General features: G+C 42.5%; 2 protein-coding genes across 5 annotated transcripts in view; one reads left to right on the forward strand and one right to left on the reverse strand.

Moving 5' to 3' along the window:
- Nucleotides 1-17,893, reverse strand: part of LOC127596662 (inactive dipeptidyl peptidase 10) — a 40,159-nt gene extending 22,266 nt beyond the window's left edge. The window contains exons 1-5 of one of the 4 annotated variants that reach the window (XM_052059438.1): nt 17,776-17,893; nt 5,068-5,182; nt 4,337-4,432; nt 3,006-3,100; nt 1,108-1,179 (exon numbers count right to left, since the gene is read on the reverse strand). In XM_052059438.1, the coding sequence (XP_051915398.1) occupies nt 1,108-1,179; nt 3,006-3,100; nt 4,337-4,432; nt 5,068-5,128 (324 nt within the window). In that variant the 5' untranslated portion in view covers nt 5,129-5,182; nt 17,776-17,893. Of the gene's footprint in view, nt 1-1,107; nt 1,180-3,005; nt 3,101-4,142; nt 4,307-4,336; nt 4,433-5,067; nt 5,183-13,647; nt 14,048-17,775 lie in introns of those variants that run through there. The other 3 variants (XM_052059437.1, XM_052059436.1, XM_052059439.1) reach the window with 3 other exon arrangements.
- Nucleotides 17,894-18,002: 109 nt separating this feature from the next.
- On the forward strand, nt 18,003-26,489 carry racgap1 (Rac GTPase activating protein 1). The gene is made up of 17 exons (XM_052059451.1): nt 18,003-18,124; nt 19,229-19,329; nt 20,259-20,461; nt 20,585-20,727; nt 20,886-20,955; nt 21,047-21,100; nt 21,185-21,262; nt 21,459-21,579; nt 21,734-21,876; nt 22,477-22,641; nt 23,132-23,227; nt 23,428-23,626; nt 23,894-23,999; nt 24,086-24,218; nt 24,687-24,810; nt 24,901-25,000; nt 25,737-26,489. The coding sequence occupies exons 2-17, from the start codon at nt 19,245-19,247 to the stop codon at nt 25,807-25,809; spliced, it is 1,893 nt and encodes a 630-aa protein (XP_051915411.1). The 5' UTR covers nt 18,003-18,124; nt 19,229-19,244; the 3' UTR covers nt 25,810-26,489.
- The last annotated feature ends 117 nt before the right edge of the window (nt 26,490-26,606 follow it).

Genomic DNA, 26,606 nt, shown 5'->3' on the forward strand with positions numbered 1-26,606 from the left:
GTCAAGCTCTTTAATAGATGAGCGATGATCCTGGGGTGTTCGCAGAGTGACTTTGACAAAAACAAATAAGCGAGAAACTGGTTTTGTTGAGTGTTTGAATGTGACATTCAATGCAATGAAAATGACAAGCAGAAGAGTTTGAATTTTAAGGTACCGGTAGTGATACTAGGGAAGCTAGTGGAAGCCTAGCTTCCATTTCTTCTTCATTTTTGTATTTTATGGCCATTTGGATGCGGTGTGGCACCATGCTGCCTCTCACAGGTCACTCTTTGTACAATGACAGATTTCTCACTTGGGAGAAGGAACTCACTTGTTGGAAGAGATACTGTGGTACAATATTAGAAGAGTAAACACACACCTCACATTTTTTTCCCTCATTGTTGTTCTACTTTTTCCTTTCATCACTTTGCTGCTGTGAATTGGGAATTTCTCCATTGCGAGACTAATAAAGGTTTTCTTATCATGTGTATCCCACATGTTTAAATATGTTCCACTGTTTAAAATCAACATGGGTACCCCGGCTTAGAATACGTTGCCATGTGAAGCGAGAAGGCATCAAACAGTTTTTCATCCAAATAGAGTATTTACTATTACTATAGATCTACCTCTGCTCTGTGTTCCAAATTATGCACAAATTCAGGTCAAGTAGAAACGCAACGCAAGGCCCTTGTAAACCAAGGACCCCCTGTAGATCCTTGTACTGTACTGGAAACACATGGATCACCAACTCCGCTCCTCAAGGGCCCCTATACTTAGTGTTTTAGATGTCTCCCTCTTCCAACACACCAGATTGAAATGATCAGGATCGTTATCCAGCTTCTGCAGAGATTTTTGATGAGCTGATCATTTCAATCAGCTTCTGTTGGGGGGAAACATCAAAGAACATGTACGCTAGGGGGTCTCGAGAACCAGAGTCGGTGAGCCCCAGTACAATCGATGTATATGTTATGCATTTGTTATGTTATGTTATGGTGCCCACCAAAATAGAATTTTATAAACTTCAGAGGGACCAATTTCCTTCTACTCCTTCTGTACAGCCCAAATTTTGCAAGCTTCGACAGACGTGGGGATGAAAGGGCTCATTCGCTCCTTGCTGCTTTAACTCACCGGCTTAATGTTGTAAGCCAGGAGCACAAAGCTCCTGTCTGCAGAAACTTGGAATTTGGTGGTGGTCAGGTCCTGAAAAACATACATATACACACACAGAAATAAACAGCACACAAATGATTTATGAGAAAAGTAGGATTCTATCGTTGAGATGAATGATTTGGTCCCATTTATTGCAGCGGTGCAGCTCCCCTCGGCTGAGTCCTTTTGTTTTCTTTTCAAGTGTTGACTGTTTTCTTTTATTCATGCAGTGGTTATCTATGTTTACAGGGAGCTGCGGTTCAAGTGGATTGTGTAACTTTTAAATTGCCAATATTTGTTTTAGGCTACCAGAATACATTGCCTATTATAGCAGACATTTTGATTAATAATCTACGATTGAGGAACATTTGCAATATTGCTTTACCGGTATATGTTGTTTTGTTTTGACTGTTGTAAATATCATAAGACTTCCTCTTTACAATAACTCATGTGCACATTAACTCATTCAATCCCAGCCATTTTCACTGGAGCAACCCCCTCAATCCCAGCGTTTTACCGGATTTTGACTGATCTTGCAAAGCCCACGGAATATTTGGTTCAAATGCTATTTAAACATACCAAAATAAAGTTTGGACTCTCTTCTTTCAGCAGAAAAAAAAATTAGTTCCTATCTTTTTCCATTCATCAGCAAACGGCATTACAAAATGGCTAAAGTTCATGAAAATGGCGATTCCTGGGCAAAAAAACTGAGAAAAAAGATTTTTGTAAAAGCATGCATTTCAAGCACGTGAGGCACCACTGCCAACTACTGGTTGCTTTTTTTTTTATACCTGATTTACAATGCAAACGGCTTATTCTCATTCACAGATTGCATCAGACCCTCCTCCTCTCTATGATGCAAAAAAAAAAAAGAAAAAAAAAGACTTAGACGTACAAGTACGTCCTTGGTAGGCGAGGCCTAATTTTAAAAAGACGTACCAGTACGTCTTGTGGAATGAAAGAGTTTATGATTCCAAAAAAATGTGGGCAGTCTATTTTATATATCTAAAACAAATATATATGTTTTTGTTTTGTTTCATAATCAATTTCTATTCTCTATTTTTTTGCTGGCTCTTTCCTCCAAACCTTGACATGACTTTTAGTGTCTTTGCTACAGTGCTCTGTCAAAGTCCACCATCAGCTTTGTTGTCTTAATAACATCTTTCACAGCGGTCATTTTGATGCAGGAAAACAGCAAACAATAAGCCATTACACCCGGTGTGGTTGTCGTGTAGCTTGAGATATTTTTAAGCCTATTTTGTGTTTACTGGTTGCACTGAATCATCATTAAACCGTCTCAAAACAACACATCTAATGGTGGCCCTTGTGCTCAATACTTTGTTTTCATTTATTTGGGGAGACCCAATTACACCTCATGGTGCACACCATATCCCAACACACTTCATCTTGAGCCTGACAACGGCAGCCTGCAGTGACCCACATACTGTGAGGATGCGTGTGTCGCACGCAGGCGGCTAGGACTGATGATGCCCATGCTGGTGCGAAAAAAAATTCTCTTTGAAATAACAGAGTAGAAAAAGGAGCTATATTCTGTCACGCCGCCAAAGCACATTATGCTCTGACTGCATGGGTGTAACATCAGTGATTAGGCATATGCAGAGTATGTTATATGTTATTGTCGAGCAAACGCATCTCGATGAGCTTTTGGCCCACAGTATCCCATAGTTCTTATTTGTCTTCAAAAAGCACATTTTGTCGTAAAATAGATTTGTTTTATGTCATTTGTAATTGAAGTTAAGTGTATGACATTTATCAAAAGTTCAGTGCCATGACGCTGGTCAAATCACAGTTAGCCTTTACACACATTACATCCAGTTTTCCTTCATCTGGCAGTCAAGACAAATATGTGCACTCACCAGTGAAGTGTTGTCCAGCAGGGTGGTCATCAGGTTGTTGTGGAGGCTGAATGACAGGACGTGTCCCTCTCTGGTGCGCAGGACAACTTCGTTTTCTGCCAATATTACGGGGGTCATATTAGTGAAAATCTACTTTTTAGTTACTTGTACTTGTATGCAAATAGTTGAGTCTATGCTGTAGCTGTAGCAACTGTGAAATACAAAATGGAAGTCAAGTTGCTGGGTTGCTCCCTTGACACTCTGGAGGAGGTGGGCAACAGAAGGATGCTAACTAAGCTAAAAGCTATGATGGCCAGTCCCTCCCACCCCCTCCAGCCCGCCCTGACAGCACTTGGTAGCTCCTTCAGCCAGAGACTGTTACACCCGCGCTGCAAGAAGGAGAGATACCGACGCTCGTTCCTACCGACTGCTGTCAGGCTGATGAATAAAAAATAACAATTATGATAATAATAATAATTAAATTATGTGAAGGAAAATTGTAAATAGTACTGCGATTTATCCATTTTGTGTTCATATTGCATTTAATTGAAAGATGTTTGTTGTTTTTTTCCCTTTCTTCTTTCTTCTTTCTACATACATTCTTGCTGCTGGAGGCTGTAAATTTCCCCAGTGTGGGACGAATAAAGGATATCTTATCTTATCTTATCTTATCTTAAGTCAAAAATGTTCTTTACACTAATACAGTATGTGTTATGAGGCCCCACTAGTTTAAACACTGTATTCTTATTAATATTACTTTTGTAGAATATGAATTAATCGGCACAATCCACCCGTTTTTTTTTTTTAATCCATCTCAGGGGGCGGACATTTTGGCTCTTGCTCTCCACTAAAAATGATGTCACAGGGGTTAATAAAGTCCGGTCTCATTCTTGAGATGTTTGGACAAAAGCATGTCACAGGTTTGTTATCAAGACACCATAAAAAAATAAATAAAAAAAGAGCATAATAAGTCCCCCTCAAAAAAAGTTTGAAGAAAGGTACAAAGCCTACATCTATCTACAAGTCATCTTCAGGTTATTGAAGTGTTGATAGCATTCAAAATCAATAGGAGACGAGTCAACTCACTTTAGCTCAAGACATCAAAGGTCCCAACATAACTAATCAATATAGTAACTTTAGTGACCCATGAACACTTACAGGGTGCTGAAGAGTGGACCTGGATCCAGTTCAATAGGAAGGACACAAATATGTCCTGCGTTGTTCTTTCCTTTTGTTGACTTTACTTGTGACTTCACATTTGATTTCTTGCTAGTGATGTGGTTGATCCAACAATTGCACTGTGCGCCAGATTGATTGGAAACGCACTGTCGAAAAGAAAGACAGATCCTTACCCGATAACCAGGCCACGCAGGGGTCGTGACCTTTGAACTCTTCCCTCTCCAGGTCTTCCAGAGTGAAAAGGGAACGGCGTAACAAGTAAGATTCATCTGAAGATGGAAGCCGGAAAGAAGAATTAGTCCAAGTGCATTGTTTATTTTATAGTTAATGGTAAACATTTTTTTTATACTTGTGTGATAATGAAGACTGTCAGAAAACTAGATCGGTGAGAGGAATCACCAAGAATTGTGTAGCATGTATGTTTTGAAATACACTTGTTTTAAACCATGAGTGTCCAAGTCAAGGCCCGGGGGGCCAGATCTGGCCCGCCACATCATTTTTTTGGCCCGCGAAAGCAATTCAAGCATGTCAACTTCGATGATGCATGCTAAAGTCTGAACCAAAATTTCAGACTCTCATACATAATGTCATAATTACAATGTTTGAACAATCTATTATTCTTGACCGATGATTCTTTACTTCTAATGTCAAAACTAGTTACCCATCTATTCGAAGCTCGCCGAGTTTGGAATATGTGGGGGCGGTTCAATATTTATATGGTTTCACAAAATTATATTCATAATGGCCCTCCGAGGGAAACCGAAACTACAATTGGTCCACGACAAAAATAAGTTTGACACCCCCGTTTTAAATGTGAAAAAAATGACTCCAAACCTTCAGTTTTAACTGGTGACAGTTTGATGCTAGAAACACAATTTCATTATTTCCTTTGCATCTGTCTTACCAGGGGTGAGGACGATGACGGAGAGAATGACTAATGACATGACAGCCAAGATCACCATCATAGCGATTCCGATGCCCTTCCAATTCCGCGGCGGCCCGTCTGAGCTCCCCAGCTCCTGTCCCGAAAAAGGATGACAAGCAATGAATGTGCCCGTTTATACGGCTTCACTTTCACATTGGAGTAACAATGTCTTCTTTCAAATCAATTCCATGTCCATATCAAAGATGAATTCCCCTGTTATGAGATCAGACTTTCAAATGCTGCTGCAGCTGCTTTTTTTGCCGGAGCGATCACTTTCAATCACAGTGCACTTCATTTAGCTTAACTGACTGATGGGCAAAGTGGTGCAGCTTAAAACAAAGTGTGACGTGTGCGGTGTGCTTGGAATTTTGATGAAGCTGGATTTATTAAACCCCGTTCCCCCGGATATTGCTCGGGAATGCTGAGTGATGCTGTTGCCTTGAGGATTGGAACAGATGGTTAAACATGGCAGCACATCAATCCCATGAGATGCTTTGGGTAAAGGCAATTGACTGAAGTTTCTCGATAGGGAAGTTTTAAGATCAATGAATAAAATGACATGTACTGTAATTGGTTGGTAGTTGGTAGAAAGTAGAAGTACCCCCCCCCAGGGAATCATCTAACAAGATTTGTTTTGAAGGGGGCATATTATAGAAAAACATTATTTAATGTTTTCGACACATGTAGCTGTGCTTTTGGAATGCCTGCCTACCAAACATATGCCAAATTCAACAACCAAGTAAATATTTTGTAATCGTCTTATTTCTTAAAATATGTCTGTGAGCGAGTCATTCAGCCCCATTACTGTATCATCAAATTGTGGTGCACATTTACCTATACTCTATCGCTTTGATGTTGGCACTCGCGCCATTGAGTGAACATGTCATTCCCAGTCGACATCATTTGACAAAATGCTCCCCCCTCATTGAGATGGATGAAAACGTGTGCATTTTCACCTAATTCATATTCCACAAACTCAATATTAATCAGAATGCTATGTTTAGACTAGTGGGTGTGCACAAAACATTGTAAAGAGACTTTTTGACTTGACTTCCCACTTAAATGGCCAAGTGAGACGTCTCGTTTCTCAGCAAAAGCCAATAAAGCTAAAAGGAGAGCACATCTCACATCTCTACAAGGTTGCAGTCATCACATTTAAGCTGCTTGCTAGTCATCATTAGTCACAATTAAAGACAATGGTGCGCCGTAGGCAGGCGCTGTTGCATTTTATCACAATGAATGGCTGACACTGCTGGCTGGAGTTCAATCATCCGGTGGCCGTTAAACTCAGCATTCATCACGCCTCACCCACCCTCGCCGCACAGTGCCGGCAAAGTGTACTGCCAGGCCGGAAACAAAGAGTAAAACAGACTGCCGCCCCTCCTTGCTCTTTGGAGTGCACCAGCTCTATTTTTGAATCACGAATAATGACCACATGAGCATAAATAGCACCAACACAGGTGCTTCCAAGGAATATAACACTTCATTAACATACAATTACATCAAGAAGCACACTGAACACTCATCATATGATAATCATAATGCTTATTCAGCACCGTGTGCACGACTGGCGCTAGAATTGAATCCAGTTAGAAGCATAAAATTGCACAAAATGTTCTGATAACATGAAGACTTAAAATTCTGGGACAACTATGGATTGTATATGTTTTATTATGTTTTTATTTATTTTTTGGTAAATGTTTCAACCCTTTCAGGGACAGTGGTTAGTACAGTGGACAACTTTTCATGTTATCAGGTTACGGGGTGCATGAAAGCTTTGATATTTGCCTTTAGTGCGTGCTGTCTTTAAGAGTATTGACAATTTTACCCTAAGCTTTTAAGATTTAGAGTTGCTCATACTGTATGAATGAAGACCGATTGCATGGCTATGGCTGAAGCACAAATCCAAAAATCTACTCCACAACTCCACTGATGCATGCGAGAAGATTTTAGGGGGAAAGATCCATCCATCCATCACTCACATTTGCCCTCATTTGGGCCATTTGACTTTGTATAAGAGAAAAGAACAATGAACTAAAAGAGACGTGTTTTTGGAATGTGGGAGGCACATACTCTGAGATTATGAGGAGAACCACGAATCTCCAGAACGAAAGTAGAAGTAAACCCCACCTGTGAAATGCTTCCGAATGACTGAGTTGCACTTTCACGCTCAACCTCTAATTACTCAATATAAAGACTGAAGCATGTTCCCACATGCACCCATCCCCCTGCCCCCACCCATCACACATAGGCATATACATGAAATTAAGGATATGTCAAAATTAAAATATCCTTAAGGGTCATCTGGGGAAACACGTGGATTTGGACGAGCAGAAAATGAACCCCCAGAGTGAAGACAGATTTTGTGGCCACCTTGGCATACGTAAGATAAATGAGTCATGAAAAGTGCTGGCTCAAGCTGTACGTGACAATTGAGCAGAGGGAGGATCTTAATCAAAATGCTGATGCACCAACTAGTTATAGTGAGAGCTTCAACACCCAGACCTACAACGAATAGAAGGAACTGGTTTATATTTCTTATTAGGTGTTTTAATTTCATTAGACATTTAAAGGACACATCTTTTGTTTTTATGCAGAGCAACATAGTTTTAAAATTTATATTTCCTGGACAAGGGCAGCCCGGTAGTCCAGTGGTTAGCACGTCGGCTTCACAGTGCAGAGGTACCGGGTTCGATTCCAGCTTCGGCCTCCCTGTGTGGAGTTTGCATGTTCTCCCCGGGTCTGCGTGGGTTTTCTCCGGGTGCTCCGGTTTCCTCCCACATTCCAAAAACATGCGTAGCAGGCTGATTGAACACTCTAAATTGTCCCTAGGTGTGAGTGTGAGCGTGAATGGTTGTTCGTTTCTGTGTGCCCTGCGATTGGCTGGCAACCGATTCAGGGTGTCCCCCGCCTACTGCCCGGAGACAGCTGGGATAGGCTCCAGCACCCCCCGCGACCCTTGTGAGGATCAAGCGGCTCGGAAGATGATGAATGAATATTTCCTGGACATATCCCTTCTTGCTCGTCAAAATTTGAAGGAAACAATCATTGATGTTGAGTCTTCACGCTTGTGTCACAAGTGTGTGTTCTAAGAGTTGTACAATCCTGAATTAAGTCGTAAAGTTCAACTCTTGGCTTAGGCCCTCATATGTAAAGTTCCTCCTACATTCCACAAAAAAGCCAGTTAAGTCCACTCAAGGCTCTAAATTGGCCATAATTGTAAATTAAATTAATCTTAAGTGCCTTGCTCTTGACTGGCGACCATTCCAGTCAAGTTTAGCTGGGATTGGTTCCAGCTCACTAGCGACTCTTGAGAACAACGGCTGTAGAAAATGGAGGGAAGAATGGAAGAATCTCTTGCTTAGGGTTTTTGAGAAGCAGAATTGGGTGGGCACAGTGAATTAGCATGACCTATGATGTTTCCATGGAGACGGGTAAGAAGGAAGCAAGTAGAGAGCTCGCAGTAACAACAACAAAGTCACTAACAGACCGCTAATGGATTGAGTACAAAATGAAATTTCACAATTGCATCACAAGCACTGTATCGCATGTAAAAGTAGCAATGCCATACACAAGATGTTGCCGTTTCAAAAGTTCACTTTACGAACACAATTCTAGCTGATCTTTTCCCTTAAACAATTCATTCAACAATTCAGATTGTATTGATCGTGCACAGACTCCCTTACGCACTTAAGCGCTACAAAGCAGACCATGCACGATCCAGGCACTGTGAAGATTTCATAAATTAGACTCAAGAGACCTTCTTTAACTCCATCTTCTGTGTTTTTGAGGCATCATGACTCTGCCGATAAATCACATGAAGAGGAGTGGTGCAGGCAGTTGGGGGATACTGGTTTTGGATTTGCATATGCACCCCAAAAAAAAAATCCTTCTCCACATCAGTCAAAGATGTTAGAAGTTATTTAAGAAGGATGCCTACATCAGGGCTTCCGTGGCAGATATGCAGCCCACGGTATTTCCTACATGGCCCTGACTTTAATGATGCACTGTAATTGCACACAAGGGAAAACTGTAGATTAGCAAGTAGCCCACGTATGCATCACCTTGTCAATATCTTGCTCAGCGCAGAGGTCGTCATTCAAACAGGCTGTAAGTTTGTAGCAGTTGGGATAACGCAAGCCCCTCACTTAATGAGATACAGCAGCGGCGTCATATTGATTCAGATCTCTGCAAGTCTTTAATTATATCGACAAGACCGTCAGAGCTCCATCTTGCCATCACTCTGTGTTGTAACAGTCACCGAGAAACAGAGTACCACTAACTTGGCTGATTGTATTTTTTGCGGGTACTAGAGTTTGTTTGTTTTTGTTTTGTTTTTTACGCAACAGTGGTTCTCACAAGCTGATGTTCTTTTGCTACACACTTTATTAACGATATTACTGGGGAAAACTTTCCAGACTCAATCAGCGGCAACCGATACAGCAAAAGCAATATAAAGTAGAGCGCAGACCTTTGTCACAGCCAAAGAGTATAAACCATGGCATCCGGGCACATTTGATGAAAATAATCTTGAGAAAGGGCAGGCCTCTCACACAGGCTAATTTCAACAGGACACAAAATAGGGTGTGTAAAGTTTATCAGAATTCTCTATGCTTGGAGTACTTTGACAGACGTGTTATCAAGATGTCTAAGAAATGTTTGAAATGGAGGTGATGAAAAGCATGTCTCGTTTATAGAGGTAATTAATGCAACATCACCTTGTTAAATCCAGCTTCTTTCACCTTAGACAGCTGGCCAAAATAAAACCTCTCCTCTCTTATGAACACTTTGAGACAGTAATTCATGCCTTTGTCACATCCCGGCTCGATTACTGCAATGCCCTTTACTTTAGAGTCAGCCAGTCCTCCATTAAGCGCCTTCAGCTGGTCCAGAATGCCGCTGCTCGGCTCTTGACTCGTACTCGTAAGAGGGAGCATATAACTCCTGGCATCCCTTCACTGGCTCCCCATTCATTTTAGAGTTATTTTCAAGATCCTCCTCTTTGTTTTCAAATCTCTGAATAATCTCGCGCCACCTAACCTCTCTGAGCTCATCCGCCCCTACACACCTGCCCGCCGCCTCAGGTCTGCGGACCAGAAGAACCAAGAACTAAACTGAGGCTCAGAGGGGATCACGCTTCTCTGTTGCTGGTCCCTCTCTCTGGAATGACCTCCCACTGAACATTCGGCAAGCCTCCTCGCTGCCCATCTTCAAAACCCTCCTCAAAACTCACTTGTATTCTTTGGCATTCGACTCAGGATGACTTAGATTTGTTCTTGGTTTTACTGTTCAGTGCTTTCTACCGTCTTTGTTACCAATTTGTCTTACTGTTTATTGTGCATGTTAAATTACTCCATGTACAGCACTTTGTATGCAGCGATGGCTGTTTGAAAGTGCTCTATAAATACTGTTGACTTGACTTGACTTGTTCGATAAGGAGATAAGTGACATTTTATAACCCAGTGGCGCGACCTTTGTCGAAAAAACATGCATCCATATTGACAGCGGCTGGCTGTGGTGTGAAATGTCGCAACTTCTGCCAACTACTGTATGTGCTGTCAGTGAGCCCGGTGAGAGATAATAAAGCAGCAGAACTATTCCTCGGGTGCTGCTCTCGAGTTTGCCTGAGATGTCATCACATCAAAGTAAAAGCACACAAGGTTCTCGTGCGACTTCGCAACAGACCTTGCTGGGCTCTGCATGGCATTACATTTCATTGTTTCAAACCCTTTTCTCCACTGGGACCACTCTGCACTGATCTCACCAGCAGAAGGGAAAGAGTATGCTTGATCATACAGAATGTGGTAATTAGTCCACTCCGTGAACTTTAGCATTTATGCACTTGCAGCATTAGAAAATTGAGCTTTGCAATGCATTACATTTTTATCCTTTGTTAATCAATATACAGGAAATTAACCAAACTTTGGCAAGTCCTTAAATACAGCCACTGTGATGTGATAAATAAAAAACGTTATGATGATGTTATAATTACAAAGTGTATTTTTTGTTTGAGCTAGTTTGTTAGGTAGGTAGGTAGTAACCAATTCACACACACACACAAATCTATGTGGTGGATTAAAAAAAAATTATACTGTTCCAATCTTCGTACATTAGTGCCAAATGGGGCAGTGATCATCTAGCAAATCAAAGCTGCGGTTGGAAAAAAAAACGTGTGTAGCAGATGGCATCCACTGTAATGTGCAATGTCTGCAGGAGGCCACTCTGGTTATGAATTGCGTTGAAATCAGCCATCAATATAATTACTCCGGTCTAAGAGTTTAGCACACACATGAGTGACCTTTGGTGCATTGCACTGCAGCGTTAATGACCCTTCGTGAATGTTATCAAGAACTACAAGAAGAGACCAGCATCATGAGGAGCTTTTATGGAGTCACTTTAAATTTCAGCTCTGAGCTAACTGTGTGGAACGGTTTTGAAGAGAAATGAAGAATTTCAAAGTGAATTCAATCAGTCAAAAATGATTTTTAAACATCTCTCTCTCATTCTCTCTCTCTCTCTCACACACACACACACACACACACACACAAGTAGTGGATAACCATCATTTGATCCCTCCCCCCACCTCATGAACTTGATTTACAATCTTACCTTCTTTTTAAAATTAGTATTCATGGATACCTTTTTTTTTATTTCAGAAGGAAAAATATGATTTTGGTGAGAGTTTTTAAATGTCATCATTACGTAAGTCTTGTCCAAACATTTTAGTAACTTCCAGAGATTCTGCGACAGGGCAAACAACCGAGGCAATTTCCTGGGATCCTGAGCCGCAGGAGGCCCCGAGAGACTGCTGACATTAACCTCGATCAATTACAAAGCACTGCAACACAATGTGTCACTGTTGGGAATCTAGTTGTTGCGAGTAAGGGGCCACGAGAGATGATGCTGGAGATTCTATTGGTCTAAATCGGTGACAAAATTACACTGTAAAAACACAACCTGTATTTTGGGGGGCTAAAATGTCATCTAAATTGGGACAACTTTAAAATGTGAATGATTGACATTTTCAGCAACAATGTTAGTTAGCACAACAAAGCGAGCAAGTTGTTGCTCCAAAACTATTAGTGTAGCTGCATAGTTTTTTTCCAAATATTTTTAAGTTGGGGGAAACAGTTTACCACATTCTAATCATATGCAACCAATGGATTGGATTTGGATGCAACTTTATTGTCAAATGTTTTTCCAGCCTAGATTTTATAATTAATTTTACAAATCTTCACAAATGTTCAATATGCGTTTCACTGTCTCCAAGCATGTTTTGACGAACACACAAAATGCATTTTCTTCTGAACGACAAACTGGACTGGTCTACAAACACGGACACCCTGATTAGGAAAGGACAGAGCCGACTCTTCCTACTCAGGAAACTGAGGTCTTTTGGGGTTCAGGGGTCACTCCTTAAGACGTTCTATAACTCGGTGGTGGCTTCGGCCATCCATTATGGCATTGTCTGCTGGTCAGGCAGCATCTCAGCCCGGGACAGAAAGAGACTGGAGCGACTGGTCGGGAAGGCCAGTTCTGTCCTGGGTTGCTCCCTTGACACTCTGGAGGAGGTGGGCAACAGAAGGATGCTAACTAAGCTAAAAGCTACGATGGCCAGTCCCTCCCACCCCCTCCAGCCCGCCCTGACAGCACTTGGTAGCTCCTTCAGCCAGAGACTGTTACACCCGCGCTGCAAGAAGGAGAGATACCGACGCTCGTTCCTACCGACTGCTGTCAGGCTGATGAATAAAAAATAACAATCATAATAATAATAATAATTAAATGATGTGAAGGAAAATTGTAAATAGTACTGTGATTTATCCATTTTGTGTTCATATTGCATTTAATTGAAAGATATTTTTTGTTTTTTTCTCTTTCTTCTTTCTACATACATTCTTGCTGCTGGAGGCTGTAAATTTCCCCAGTGTGGGACGAATAAAGGATATCTTATCTTATCTTAGTTTTTATTGCTAATGAACGTCACTGTTCACCATGTGAAATAGTAAAACAATTCAGTAAGTAAAACATGAGTATGCTGTAATATCAAAAATATCAATAAACTTAGTTATTGACAACGACACAATGATGTATCATATTCACATTGTAATATCTGCTGTTTTAATACATGAATGCCATTATTCGTTGTACAATGTAATGATGTAATAACTATTTGCACATTTTGTAAAAAATATTGGCCCTAAATGAATGGCTACTTTCAGCAGTTGAGCAAATAACGGTTTTCAGTCGCAGAGGAGCGGATATTTAAAATATTTGCAGTCAGAGAGACAAATTAATAAATGGGGCACACAGACACCATTCAAGGTACCAATGAGGGGATTCGTTTACTCCACCAAAGCAGAAACGGCTGTTATCGGTGCAAATAAAAACGACATGAGCACATCGCCTGCACCACAGGCAGTGTGTGGAAAAGGATCACGTTGATTGCAACAAAGTCCGATTCGATACTCATCCTCTTGTGGTCAATCACGAAGAACTATCGAGCGCACAACCGAGGTCGGTAGATTTCACACTCGCAAACACACAAATAAAGACACGTACCAGCTCGGTAGTCATGTTTTGTTGAGTTGTGGCAATCATCGTGTTGTCGTAATCCAACAAAGATCTGCAGCCTCTCTGTGTTTGTGCGCGTGTTCGCAAAAACCGCCGAGCATCTGCACTGTCTCCGCTTCTTGCAAGTTTGTGCTCATCGGGTTGGTGGTGCTACCCGCTTCGCCCCTCCTTAGTCTCCCCACCTCCCTTATGCGGTTGACTGTCATGGTTTTGTTCTGTCCGTGTTTTGTTTTCCGCACCAGTTGGAGTGGAGGGCGTGCCTCTTCAGCGATGCACCTGTTTCTCGTAACCTATCAAATTTCCACGTGCGCCCGGTGGGTCAGCGGTTAGCGCGTCAGCGCGTCTACCTCACATTGCAGAGGTCGTGGGTTTGATCCCGGCTCGGGCCTTCCTGTGTGGAGTTTGCATGTTCTCCCTGGGTTTTCTCTGGGTACTCCGGTTTCCTCCCACATTCCAAAAACATGCATGACGGGATGATTGAACACTCTCACTCTGAATCGCCCCTAAGTGTGAGTGTGAGCGCAGATGGTTGTTCGTCTCTGTGTGCCCTGCAATTGGCTGGCAACCGGTTCAGGGTGTCCCCCCCCCCCTACTGCCTGAAGACTGGGATAGGTTCCAGCACCCCCAGCGACCCTTGTGAGGATAAAGCGGATCGGAAAATGAATGAATGAATCAAATTTCCATGCTACCGTCGATTATTGACCCTACTTCCTGTTATGATCGAGATATTTTCGAGATTTTATGTTCATAGTCACCCCTTTTCTGATAGTTGCTTGTTTTTAAAATATCGTTTTCCAATTATTCTGGTTTGATTTAAGGTTCTTGGTTTTGGGCTTTTGCCGTTTGGTGTATTTACAGTTGTCAAATTTTTCAGATTCAGAAAACTTTATTTATCCCCATGGGGCAATTAGAGTTGTGTGAGAGCGGCTTATTAAAGAGACAGTCAGAGCAAAGGAAATACAAAGGCTTACTTAGCACTTGAGGTCATGAGGCCGTGGTTCCAGCAACAAAACAGTATTGCACATCGAGCAGTATTGCACAGTAAGGACACAGTAAAGACATTATTGCACAGTGAAAACAGTATTGCACGTCAAAAGTATTGCACAGTAAAACCGTATTGCACGATGGGGGTGTGCGAGTCTGTGTGGTGTGGGCCCTTGTCAGGGTTCCTTGGAATAAGAGTTCAAGAGTTTAAGAGGAGAACAGCCTGGGGGACGAAAGTGGATCTCCTCTTCGCCATCCTGCAAGCTGGGAACCGCAGCCTGCGGCCAGAAGGCAGCCATTCGAACGTGGGGAAGAGAAATTTGACGTTTGCAAGCGCTTTATGTTCACATTTGGTTTTCCTGGCTCTTTGTCGCCAATGATTTCTACTTACACTTTTTGTCAGTCCTAAAGTGTTCTATAAATATATATATATTTCGTAGTTTGTCTGTGTCTGCGTTTGTGGGATCCGCGTTTCCAAACTCTCAGACTCTTGGGTTTTCACAATCCAATAAAAGACTTGATCGGCACAAAGATTAATCGTGGAGGGGTCAGTTATATTTTGAAACCAGACAGTTGAGTGACAGTCTCATAGCCAATAATGACATCCATTTTTCGTATAACTGTGGAGGTTGATGTAATATTTGCCCATTTTGACAACAGGATACCATCAGTGTGTAAGGGGTCCTCGTTTCATGACGCCGTTCCAGGAAACCCAAATTTGTAGGCTATATTGTGGGAATGCGCCATAGGCTAACGCCTCACGAACCCAAGCAGTAGAAAATGAACATTACGGTAAATATTTGCATGAAAAACACTTTAAGGTACAAAACAAATAAAAGGACTATGACAGTAAGTGAGAGTGCCTTCTTGTGCCACGTGAGAGCCACAGTCGATCACTAATGTACGCTAATGCACTCGGAAAGGCAGAACTACAGTAAATATTCATAACACCTTGAAGCCGCACAAATAAAACATACAAATGAAAGGCAGTAAACGAGCTTGCCTTACGCTGCTGCTGCACAAATTAGCTCATTGCTGTCATGAGGTGCATGATGACGGAGGACCAAAAAAGCAGGGAGGCAGGGCGTACTGAACAAATTGTATCAACAAAAACATTTACAGGGGCACACTAGACAAGCTAAATCAATTTTTAAAAAAGTCCTGAAAAACACAAAAGCTCAGGACAGTCACACAAAAATAGGACCTCGAGTGGTCGGCGTGGCAGTCCTTTTAAGTTAAAAGAACTAATGACCAACAGGTATGACGCTGGAGGAGAAGCCCTTCAATGCCACCTGATGGTCACAAACTGAACAAATCCATGACGGTAAATTAAAAAACAAAACCTAATCTAAACAGAATCATGACAGTACCCCTCCCCAAAGGGACAGATCCCAGACGTCCCAAAGTCACACAGTGGTGTTTGCAGGATGTGCGGCGCCAGAACTGGGATGGGCCATGCACCACCGGAACAAGAAAGGGCTTTGGCCGCAGGCTGTGCACCGCCTGAACAGGAACAGGTGGCGGCCACAGGATGTGCGACACAGGAATAGGTGGCAGCTGCAGGCCATGCGCCACACGAATGGGTGGCGGCTGCAGGCCATGCAGCGCCGGAACAAAGATTAGTGGTGGCTGCAGGCCATGTGCCGCCGGAACAGGTATGGGTGGCAGCCGCAGGATGTGCGCCGCCTGAATGGGGACGGATGGTGGCTGCAGGACATGTGCCAACGGGATCTGCTCCTGCAGGGTCCATTTTTGGTCAGAATCTTCTGTCATGAGTGCCGAAGGCAGTGGACCAAAAAAGAAGGGAGGCAGGAGAAGCAGGGTGTACTTGAACAAAATACATTCACAGAAACACTCACAGGGGCACCCTGGAAAAACTCAATCCATAACAAAGTCATGAAAAGCCCAAACTCAAAATAACAAAAAACAATCCCATGAGAGTAACATAACAATGCGACCCCGAGTGGTCGGCGTCGTCGCGGTCCTTTTAACTGAAAAGAACTAATGACATGATGACCAACAGATGCGAGTTGGAGGATAAGACCTCCAATGCCATCTGTTGGTCACAAACAGAACAAAACAGTAAGCTATGAAATAAAACCAAATCCAGCTATTCATACATTTTTTTTCTCCACCGCATATCAGGGTCACCGTGGGTTCTGATGCCTATCTCAGCTGACTTTGGGTGGAAGGCAGACTACACTTGGGATTAGTTGCCAGTCAGACGCAGAGCACATATAGAGACAAACAAACATTCATATCCAGAGCGATCACACACTTCACAGTCACAAGTCAGGCAAGTGTACCAATGACTACAAATCCAAATGTAATCTAAACAAAAAAAATAATTATGACAATTGTGTGTCGTTTGCATCTTTGGAATGTCATAATTGCAGTCAATATTTTCATCAACCAAACTTGTAATGTATAAAACAATCAAATGAAAAATTGTTGTTGCATCTGCAACTGAATGGTCCTCCTTAACTCCTTCATGGTGTCCCGTTCATCACCTTAAACTGTGTGGGGCTATAATTATTTTAGTGATCAATTAGTCCTTATGGTGACGTTTCCCCACATCAATGACAAAACAATGGTACTGCTACTGCTTTCGGATCCCCCCTCTCGGGGCCCCTTAAAGATGTTGCTGGTTGGTGGCTAGAGGCGGCTGACACACCTGGAAACTCTTGCAATGACATGTCAGGATCCAGGAATCTCATTCAAAGCGCCCCTTGCTATATCAGGCTTGTTGTCAAACAAATCGACAAGAAAATGAAGCAAGTTTGAGCTCTGTTACTTTAGCCAGCGTAGCTGCCAATCATTGGCTGAGAAACTACATGTGTGGATAATATCGTTGGAGGCAGAAGTGTCAAATGGGTATCTCACAGACATTTTCAGAAATATGCAGAAAACAAAAGATTTACTTGCGTTTATAATTTCACACGTGAATGGGTGGGTAGGTTCTTACAGAACTCCAGAGATTCAACCATTTGTATGCAAATAATCAAAAACACAATTTTCCACAATACAGTACAAGGTGTGTCTCAACTGTATCATTCCTTGTCATACACATACTATTTTCAAAAACAAGATTAAAATCACCATTCAATGAAATTTCCCTGTTTTTCTACATACCTTGTTCAAATGATATTTGGGGTGTTTTCACTCGTGGTGCTATCGTGGGGGCGGTTGTCAATCGTCTTTTGACACGCGATTGCCTTTAAATTTGAAGGCTTCAAATGAAACCGTTATGCGATTTATTTTCCGGCCATGACGTAAACAACGCGTGGGCGGTGCGCTTTGCTCATTGGCTAGCGACGAAATTTGAAATATACACACGCCCGTTGCGGTCCAAGGCGAACTGAACAGTGAACTGGTGGCTGGTCGTTTGGTAAAAACTCGAAGCACGCCGCGCTGGTGCGATTACAACATCGCTGGTGCGAGTTTGTCGCCGGATAATTTCACTAATCCTACTCAGAAAACGGTAAGTAAATAATTGCACTCGCTGGTTTACTCTCATTTGTTTGCGTATATTTGAGCGTCTGGCAACACTCCGTTGCGAGCGTCTCCTTCCTGACTCACTATCGTAACCGTCATTCACTTCATCCATTCTTTGAATTATATATAACGTTGGGACGAAAAACTAAACGCGAATTTAGTCAATCTAAATAAGTAGCCAAAGTTTTCTTGTTTCCTAGACTGCACAGCAGCAAGGTTACTTTTTTTTTTTGGTTGCTGTAATTTCACAGACGATCCGATGCCAACGTGATATACATATATATATAAAATCACGATTCAAAGGCATGAAGTGGAACAACAAATGTATTAGTACGCCAGTCTTCTTACGGATCGCTTGACTTTTTCATTTTTCGGTTTGAAAAAAAAATGATGCAGGCAGTTTAAGTGTCACAAAAGGGAACCTGACAGATGCAAGAAACAGACATCAACTCGGAGGTCGTCAACATACTGCTCGCGGGCACCACATAGCATCAAACGACCTTTTTTTTCGTGAGCGGTACAAAAAAAAACTCGCCAGCGATGGGACATTTTGACTTAGAACTCGTAAGCCAGTGCGCTCATCTTTCAAGCATTGACAATGAATGTGTGGTCGCCGGTTCCAGAGCAGCATGCCCATTATTTACACGCATGTGTTTTTTTAACTTGTGTAAATATTTGTTCATAATTTATTCAGAGGATCTATAAACATGATCCGTGCCTTACTATTGATTTCAAACTCGATCGGCAAATTGGTGCCGTTGTTAAATCGAGCTTCTTTCATCTTAGACAGCTGGCCAAAATAAAACCTCTCCTCTCACATGAACACTTTGAAGAGTATGTCAAACTACACGCCCTTCATTCTAATCGGTACCCAAAAAGTATCAGTAATGTTTAAAAAGTTTGATGACCCTGCTCTAAATTAACCTTAACAGACATTTTCACACACTCATTCATAACATGTTTTTGCAACGGAGTAACTGCCCTATTTTAACAAATACACTAGGAAGAAATTGCTAACATAGCTACGTTTCTAGTGTGGCAACAACAGGGTCCAACAATAATCACTCATCTCTCTCTCTCTCTCTTCCAGTTACCTCAAAGACACCATGGAGACCGCCGTGCTGAGCCTGCAGAATTTGTATGAGAAGATGCGCTCGCAGGTTGAACTTCTCAGCGAGGGCGTAGAACCCAGTGAGTTGTACTTTTCTTCTTGAGCTTCGCAGTCTATTACCATATAAATCTGACATGAGACAAAATTCAATGCAGCTTCCTTGATACAATAGATGCTCATTTTTATAGCACTGTAAAAAAAGAATAATAATAAAACTGCAGCTGTAACATTTTAAGACATGTAGCTAATTTCAGAGATAATGCTAAATGTTATTTTCCCATTAAAATACACAATAAAAGCTCCCTTCACATTGGTATTTGGCGTACTGTAAGTCTCGAAATTTATTTAAACTTGTTGCACAGTCTACACCTTGTGAGAAATTGTTCGTTGATGAGAGAGAAAGTACCTGATTGAAGTCTCCATTGACCACCGTTAGGATGCCTGGATGCTGAAATTGTAATGTTGTGATGGTAGTATGACGTCACTCGCCATAGCAGCAAGCTTCACTTTGAATATAAAATAACATCTGCTGTTTGCCAACAGCTGGTAGCTCATTTGTTGACAAGGGACATACAAGGAGAAGGAGTGGTTCAGATCCCATGTCCTATTTAGTTCAAGTGCTCCCTCCTTACTTAATTTCCACGCTTGTCCCACTTCACATCTGCTCAGCTGGGTGCTTTGAAGTAGATGTCGACTGGCTCCATGTGATAGCGTCAAAGACAAATAGTATTCTCTGCCTCAAAAATCACTGCTAAAACACATTAATAGTGCGAACGGTACAAATGGAGGAGAAAGTTGGCAGAGCTGCTTTGTCGAAGAATGTCACAGCTAAACTGCTGGAAATAAATGAAACCGCCTCACGGTTAGCATAATGCAAATTGAACACTAAATGGTGGAAAAGTCCAAATGAAGGAATAAACTTGGCAGTGCTTTTATAACAGGCTGTTGACCTAAAGCCACCTCTTTGATGTTCAAAGATGTTTAAGAAAACATTGTGTCTTGCCACCAGGCTTCATTCTCATGGCTCAGAACTTTGAAGACTGCAGACGCAAGTGGCTGGTGGCAGAGGAGAATCTCACCTCCTGCAAGGAGGTTCTCACCAAAACCGAGACCGAGAGGTCTTCTTTGGAGGTCAAACTGAAGCATGCCCGCAACCAAGTGGACGTGGAGATTCGGCGCAGGCAGAAGGCTGAGGCTGACTGTGATAAGCTGGTGTGTGTGTGCGCGTGTGTGGACTGTGGAGCGTTTGTTTGCAATGACCTGTTCTTTCAGTTTGTCTCGGAATGTGTTTGAATTGTGTTTCTTTCTCAATCTCGCAATCTCTGTTGGCCGCAGGACCGGCAGATTCAGTTGATCCGGGATCTTCTAACAAGCGAGGGCTCTTCCAACAGCATCCAGCTGAGTGCGGAGCAGCGCTCGGCACTGGCCTTCCTAAACACGCGCGGCCAGGGAGCGGCCACTGTGAATACCAGTCAAAGGTGACAATCGCATGTACACAGCAAAGTCTTGAACTTTCGCCTCGAGCTCAGACGTGATCCGCATATGCTCACAGTTGTGTCTCAAACCAAGTGTCTTCCCCTCTTCCTCAGTTCACCATTGCCACTGTTTTTCCCTTTTTACTTGAACCATTTTATAGGCTGACCACCATAGACGAATCCGTCTCCATTATGTCAGATATCAGCTATGACAAAACTGATGACTCTCTTGTAAGTTACCTTTGTAGAATGTTTCAACTCACTTTTTTTTGTCATCATCAACAATCAAGTCGCAAGTTAATTGTGCTTGACATGTTATTAGGATTGGGACTCGTCTACAGTGAGGCCAGTGCGACTCAGGAAGCGACAAAAGCGGGTATGTGAAGTGCTTGGGTGCCTCTGTTTGAAAGGTGTTCCTTCCTCTGTGTAGTCCATGACATAATTTTCATATGCATTTCAGCGCTCGTCTAGACATCATGTTGATGGCCCTGCGGGGGTTTCAAAAAGAACTCGATCAACAGCTGTCACACAAGAGGGGGTAAGACCTTTTTGTTAATTGCAATAGAACCATCGTGTGATCTGAACATGATCTGCATAACTATCTTGAACATGATCTGCAAAACTCAATTGAGTGCCATTCACCCCCCCCCCCCCAAAAAAAAACCTTTGCTCATCAGTAACTCGGCTTTTATGTTGTTTGAAATGGAATTGGGTTAATATTCATTGTCTGACAGGTAAATGAGAGCCTCGTGACCACCACTACAACTGTGACTGTTCCGGTGGACGGCGGACCCGTTGAGGCAGTTGCTACCATCGAGACGATTCCTTACTGGACTCGTAGCAGGAGGAAGACTGGTAAATAAGATGCGACAGTTTACTGTGGCGCTATATCCATAAATATAACCGTATTCACTCAATGCAATGAACACATGCACCCCACTCTGCCCTCTTTGGGTCGAGTCTGCTACTATGCAGACATCATCACTCATCAGATTTGTTTCTGGCTCAGCTGCCATGGAGTGGGAGTCGGAGTCTGTCACGTCGGAAGATGTTTTTAAGCAGCCCGTCAACCCAGAGGTGGAGAAAAAAAATGAGGCCGGCACGCCGCAGAAACACAAAGGTGTGCGTCAGCATGAGTTTGTCTCCAAAACGGTAAGAATACAGTATTTGCTTTTTTTCAAATTTTGGAACAATGAAAGTCGTCACCCGTCTTAGTTAGTGATTGTTACATCGGCATAATTGACTTAAAGAATCTCATTGGAGCTCTATTGTTGTTAAACTGTTAGTCTCGCGAAAAAATCTCCCGCTCACTCATAGTCGCGGTTTGGAATTGAAGCGGATTTACATGGGACAGGAGATGAGACAATCTCTTTTTTCAACAAGGAAATACAGCTTCTTGTTTGCTTTCAAGCTTAGCTTGTAGCAGACGCACATTTTCAAAATGATATCTCTGATCCACTGGTGAAAGGATGCTTTGATTCACTCCTCTTTCATCTATAGCTGTTTCAAGCAAAGAGTATGCAGAAAAGTGGTTAAGATTGAATAACTGTGTCTTATGTGTTGTATTTTGTTATTGTGTTGTTATGACTTCAATTTGACGCCGCGAGAATGGCTCCCTTTACGGCAGCTCCTATACTTTTTGTTCTTCTACTTTATTCCTTTCATAACTTTGCTGATGTAAATTGGGATTTTCTCCATTGTGAGATGAATAACGGTTTGCTTATCATATATTATATCATTTGGCTTTTCCAGGTCATCAAACCCGAGTCCTGCGTGCCTTGTGGAAAGAGGATTAAATTTGGCAAGATTGCATTGAGGTGCTGCGACTGCAGAGTAGTTTCCCACCCAGAATGTCGGGACCGATGCCCTCTGCCGTGCATCCCCAATATGGGCAATACACCAGTGAAAATCGGGGAGGTGAGCCAAGTCAATGCATGGGGGAGTCATGCTTGGCTTTCCGTGCAACTTTTTTTTCTTGCCAGGATACAACCATGTAATTTTAGGTTGGGGTAATATTGTGGTTTAAACCTTGTCTTAGAATTTTTCTTATCTGCTTGGGTGATTGACAATGAAGTACCACATTGTGATGAAACTCATGTGACCCAGTCTGGCTCAAGAGTCCGCCTGTTGCAAGGTCTACTTTTGAGTACCGGTAATTGCCAATCGAGCGCATGGTTAAATTTTTCGATCCCGAGATTTCTACAAAAAATACCCGCCTTAAAGTCTCTCATTTCATTTCCCAGCAGCCCAGAAGTTAAAACTGTAGTCAAACTGCATCAAAATAGCTGATTAGTGAACCGTCATCATTGGCATCTCTTTATTTAGCGAATCTTTTCTTCTTCCGCTAACAGTGGGAATTTGTGATCCTTTGAAACGTCGCATTTGAAATGTTTTTGTTTGTGTCCAGGGCGTGCTTTCAGACTATGTCCCAGACATTTCACCAAAGATTCCACCTCTCGTGGTCCACTGCATCGGTGAAATTGAGCAACGCGGCCTGCACGAGGTAATTTTCTCTGCTCATGATATTCTGTATTCAAGCTTCGTATGCCCGTTGCTCTTATGTAACATATCTGCTAAAGCCATCCATTATATACTACCGGTATATCCCCATTTTCAATTCACCTCCCATTTGCCATACTCTTTTTATTTGTCTAAAAGTATGTATGTTGTGAATCATCATTCACAACCCGTGACCACTTTTAGGCTGGACTGTACCGACTGTCCGGTGCTGATCGCACCGTGAAGGAGCTAAAGGAGAAGTTCCTTCGCAGCAAAACTGTTCCTGTGCTGAGCAAAGTGGACGACATTCACGCCATCACTGGCCTCCTCAAGGACTTCCTGCGCAACCTCAAGGACCCTCTCCTCACCTTCCACCTGAACCGTCAATTCATGGAAGCAGCCGGTAAAATAGCTAGCCAAATCTTAGAGAAGACATTGGTTGTTGTGTTTTTGTTGTTGTTTTCCCCACAATGTAATTCTTGACTCGATTGCATCAAACACAAATTAATGTACGATTGCACATGAATTGTAATTTCATCAGTGAAATCTGCCAGCCTGAGTAATGCCATCATTACACAAATCAGATGATACCCGCCTTAATATACTTGTGTTTGCGATTGTTCCCTTCAACTGAAAGTAACACTTGCTTTGGGTGCATTTTTCATTATAGAGGCTTCAGATGATGACAACAGCATAGCCTTGATGTACCAAACCGTCAGTGTTCTGCCACATGCTAATCGAGACACTCTGGCCTTCTTGATCCTTCACCTTCAGAGGTTAGAGGGTGCCATCTGCCAAGACGAGAGATTTTGTGTCCCATGTGTTTCATCAACAACATTCGCTGTCTGTGAAAACATCGCAGAGTGGCTGAGAGTTTGGACACAAAGATGGACATCAGTAACCTGGCGCGGGTGTTTGGTCCCACAATCGTGGGTCATGCCGTTCCGAGCCCGGACCCCTTGACCATTCTGCAGGACACCAAACGGCAGCCAAAGGTAAGGAGTGTTTGCATTATCAGCTCAGCTCAACTTGCATGGGAATCCTGCGTGGAACATTTCGAGCTAGACATGGCATGGACCACGAGTTCTTACAATAAACCATTTCCGTTGAGATGACGTTTTTAAGGACAACCATTTATTTATTTTGCAGGGGGTTAGGCCAGGTACGGACTGGAGGATTTTTTTATTTTTATCTTAAAAGATTTTTCGTCTTTGTCAGAGTCCCCCATAAAATGGATAAAAATCCAGGCATTTAACAGTTTTGGTTGTATTTTGCGAGCGGTGCTCATGTAGTCTCAACACGGCTCCCCACGCACAAAAAGACTCTTCCACCACCGGTCAAGAATACAGACCTCTGAGGGAGAGCTCTTGTGTGATCACATGTGACTTGATAAACACAAAGATGACCGCAAGAGAAGTGAGGCCCACAATCCTTGGCCATGGTACTCACCCCCCTCTGCTCAGGTTGTGGAGCGTCTGCTGAACATGCCGGCGAGTTACTGGGCCCAGTACGTGAAGTCCGAAAACGAGCAGCCACACCCGGACCACCTGATCATCCAAAACTCAAACTACTACACTCCTGATCGAGGTGAGCATTCATCAGGGAAGGTCCCCATCCTGTCCAAAGGAGCGGATGATCCCACGTGCTACTCTTAACTGTTGCTCCCGTCCGCCCCAGTGACTTTGCTCGGCCCGCTGACGACTCCGGAGCAGCAGCTGAATAAAACGCCGTCCTCCAGCTCGCTGTCGCAGCGCTTTAAGTCCTCTCTGACACCTCGGTAAGAACCAGATCGAGTTGATTTTAACATTTTTAGCGATTGTTCTCTGCTCCAAATTACTTGATTGGGTTTTCAAACGCGGTCCATTACCCTCCACAACAAACCATATGACATCATGAGGCTGTCTATTTCCACGTTTGACATAATCGATATCGCTACCAAAGGTCACAATATTATATTTGGGATTTTTTGAATTTACACACATTTGTATAGATTAAATGCCTGTATTGAAGTTCTGTCCGAAGACGCTTACAAAAACGAAAATGCAATTTTAGGAAGTTAATCTTAAAACTCTCGACTCATTATGCTAGTTATTTTGTCGTACGTAGGAAGTCCGCTCACCTATTTCCCAGGTTTGGTGACGTGACTTCTGCATAGAGTGCATTGCAATTATCCTTATACCGGTAATTGACACACCTCTAATTTTGTAGCGTATTGCGAGTCTCTTGTTACATTTTTTTTAGGTTGCTATTTAATTTGTTCATTTGAAATGTCACTTGAGCCAAACTGAAAATCAAGCTTTGATTGTCAGCCTGAGACCATGAATTATTGTGTGGACTTGGGCCAAAAAGTGCCATCTCCCCTCCCTGTTAAGAATTTATGGAGTGCCCCCCCGCCCCGCCCCCCCCCCCCCCTCAGTGCCATCATATCTTCAATTAAATTGGCAAGTCAGTCACTGGTTTTCTTTGAGCTGACCTTCTTGTCACTGTGTCATGATTGTGTGTTTGTTTTAAAGATTTGGAAGCAAGAGCAAGTCTGCAGCAGCACTTCCTCAAGGGAGGTTCTTTCAATCTCCACTTCTCAAGTAATCCAGATGATATCACCCCAAACCCCCTTGCATCACTTGTTTATGTCTCGCGTCACAAAAAGATGTTCTTTCGTTGTTTTACCTGTTTTTGAAACTCCCTCTACGCCCCCCCTCCCCCCAATCAGACTGAATGACAATGTTCTGTACACGTTTGACATATGGGCATGTTTGAAAGATGGAAAGCAAGCTATGTTACCACCTGCCATGTTATGACCACTTGCATAGTATGTCGTATGCAAGAGCTGCATCACACATTTGGCCTATTTCAATCTTGTTTTGATTGCCACTGTCAGAGGTATTCGTTTTACATTGAATATTGTGATTGGAAGTTGCATTTTTGGGTGAGCTCTTTCTCATATCTTGAATGTCATTTAGCTGACATACCAGTTAACAAATATAGATTCAGTTGTGTTTGTGACAGTCAATGAAGAACATATTTGTTAAGGCAGTTACAACTCTTAAATAATGCACAAGTGGTCCTAATGTCACAGCTGGTTTGTGAATTCAACCATTTCTTGAGACAGCTTTTCAACTCATGTGTCACTCAGAAGTTGAAGAGTGCATTTCATTATGACTGGTACACCTGCCTGTTTTTACATTTACTGCAGTTGAATTTTGTATACTTTTAGACAACTGTTTGTCATCTTTTACTTAATTAGTTAAAATATCCTTTTTCAAAAATGTACGCTTCTCGTGTCATCTATGCTTGATGTACCTGTGTGTATTATACTGGATGGGCAGTTCGTCAGATGCCCACCAAACATTGAATTCAAGCCACACTGCATATTGTTTCTGGTG

This window comes from Hippocampus zosterae, chromosome 2 (genome assembly GCF_025434085.1).
Source record: "Hippocampus zosterae strain Florida chromosome 2, ASM2543408v3, whole genome shotgun sequence".
Lineage (NCBI taxonomy): Eukaryota > Metazoa > Chordata > Actinopteri > Syngnathiformes > Syngnathidae > Hippocampus > Hippocampus zosterae.

Bases quoted from the DNA above. Each gene is read 5' to 3' on its own strand.
- racgap1 (XM_052059451.1), top strand. From the start codon at position 19,245: ATGGAGACCGCCGTGCTGAGCCTGCAGAATTTGTATGAGAAGATGCGC. The intron at 24,000-24,085 runs GTTAGAGGGTGC...AAAACATCGCAG, and splicing joins TTGATCCTTCACCTTCAGAG to AGTGGCTGAGAGTTTGGACA. The intron at 24,219-24,686 runs GTAAGGAGTGTT...CCCTCTGCTCAG, and splicing joins ACACCAAACGGCAGCCAAAG to GTTGTGGAGCGTCTGCTGAA.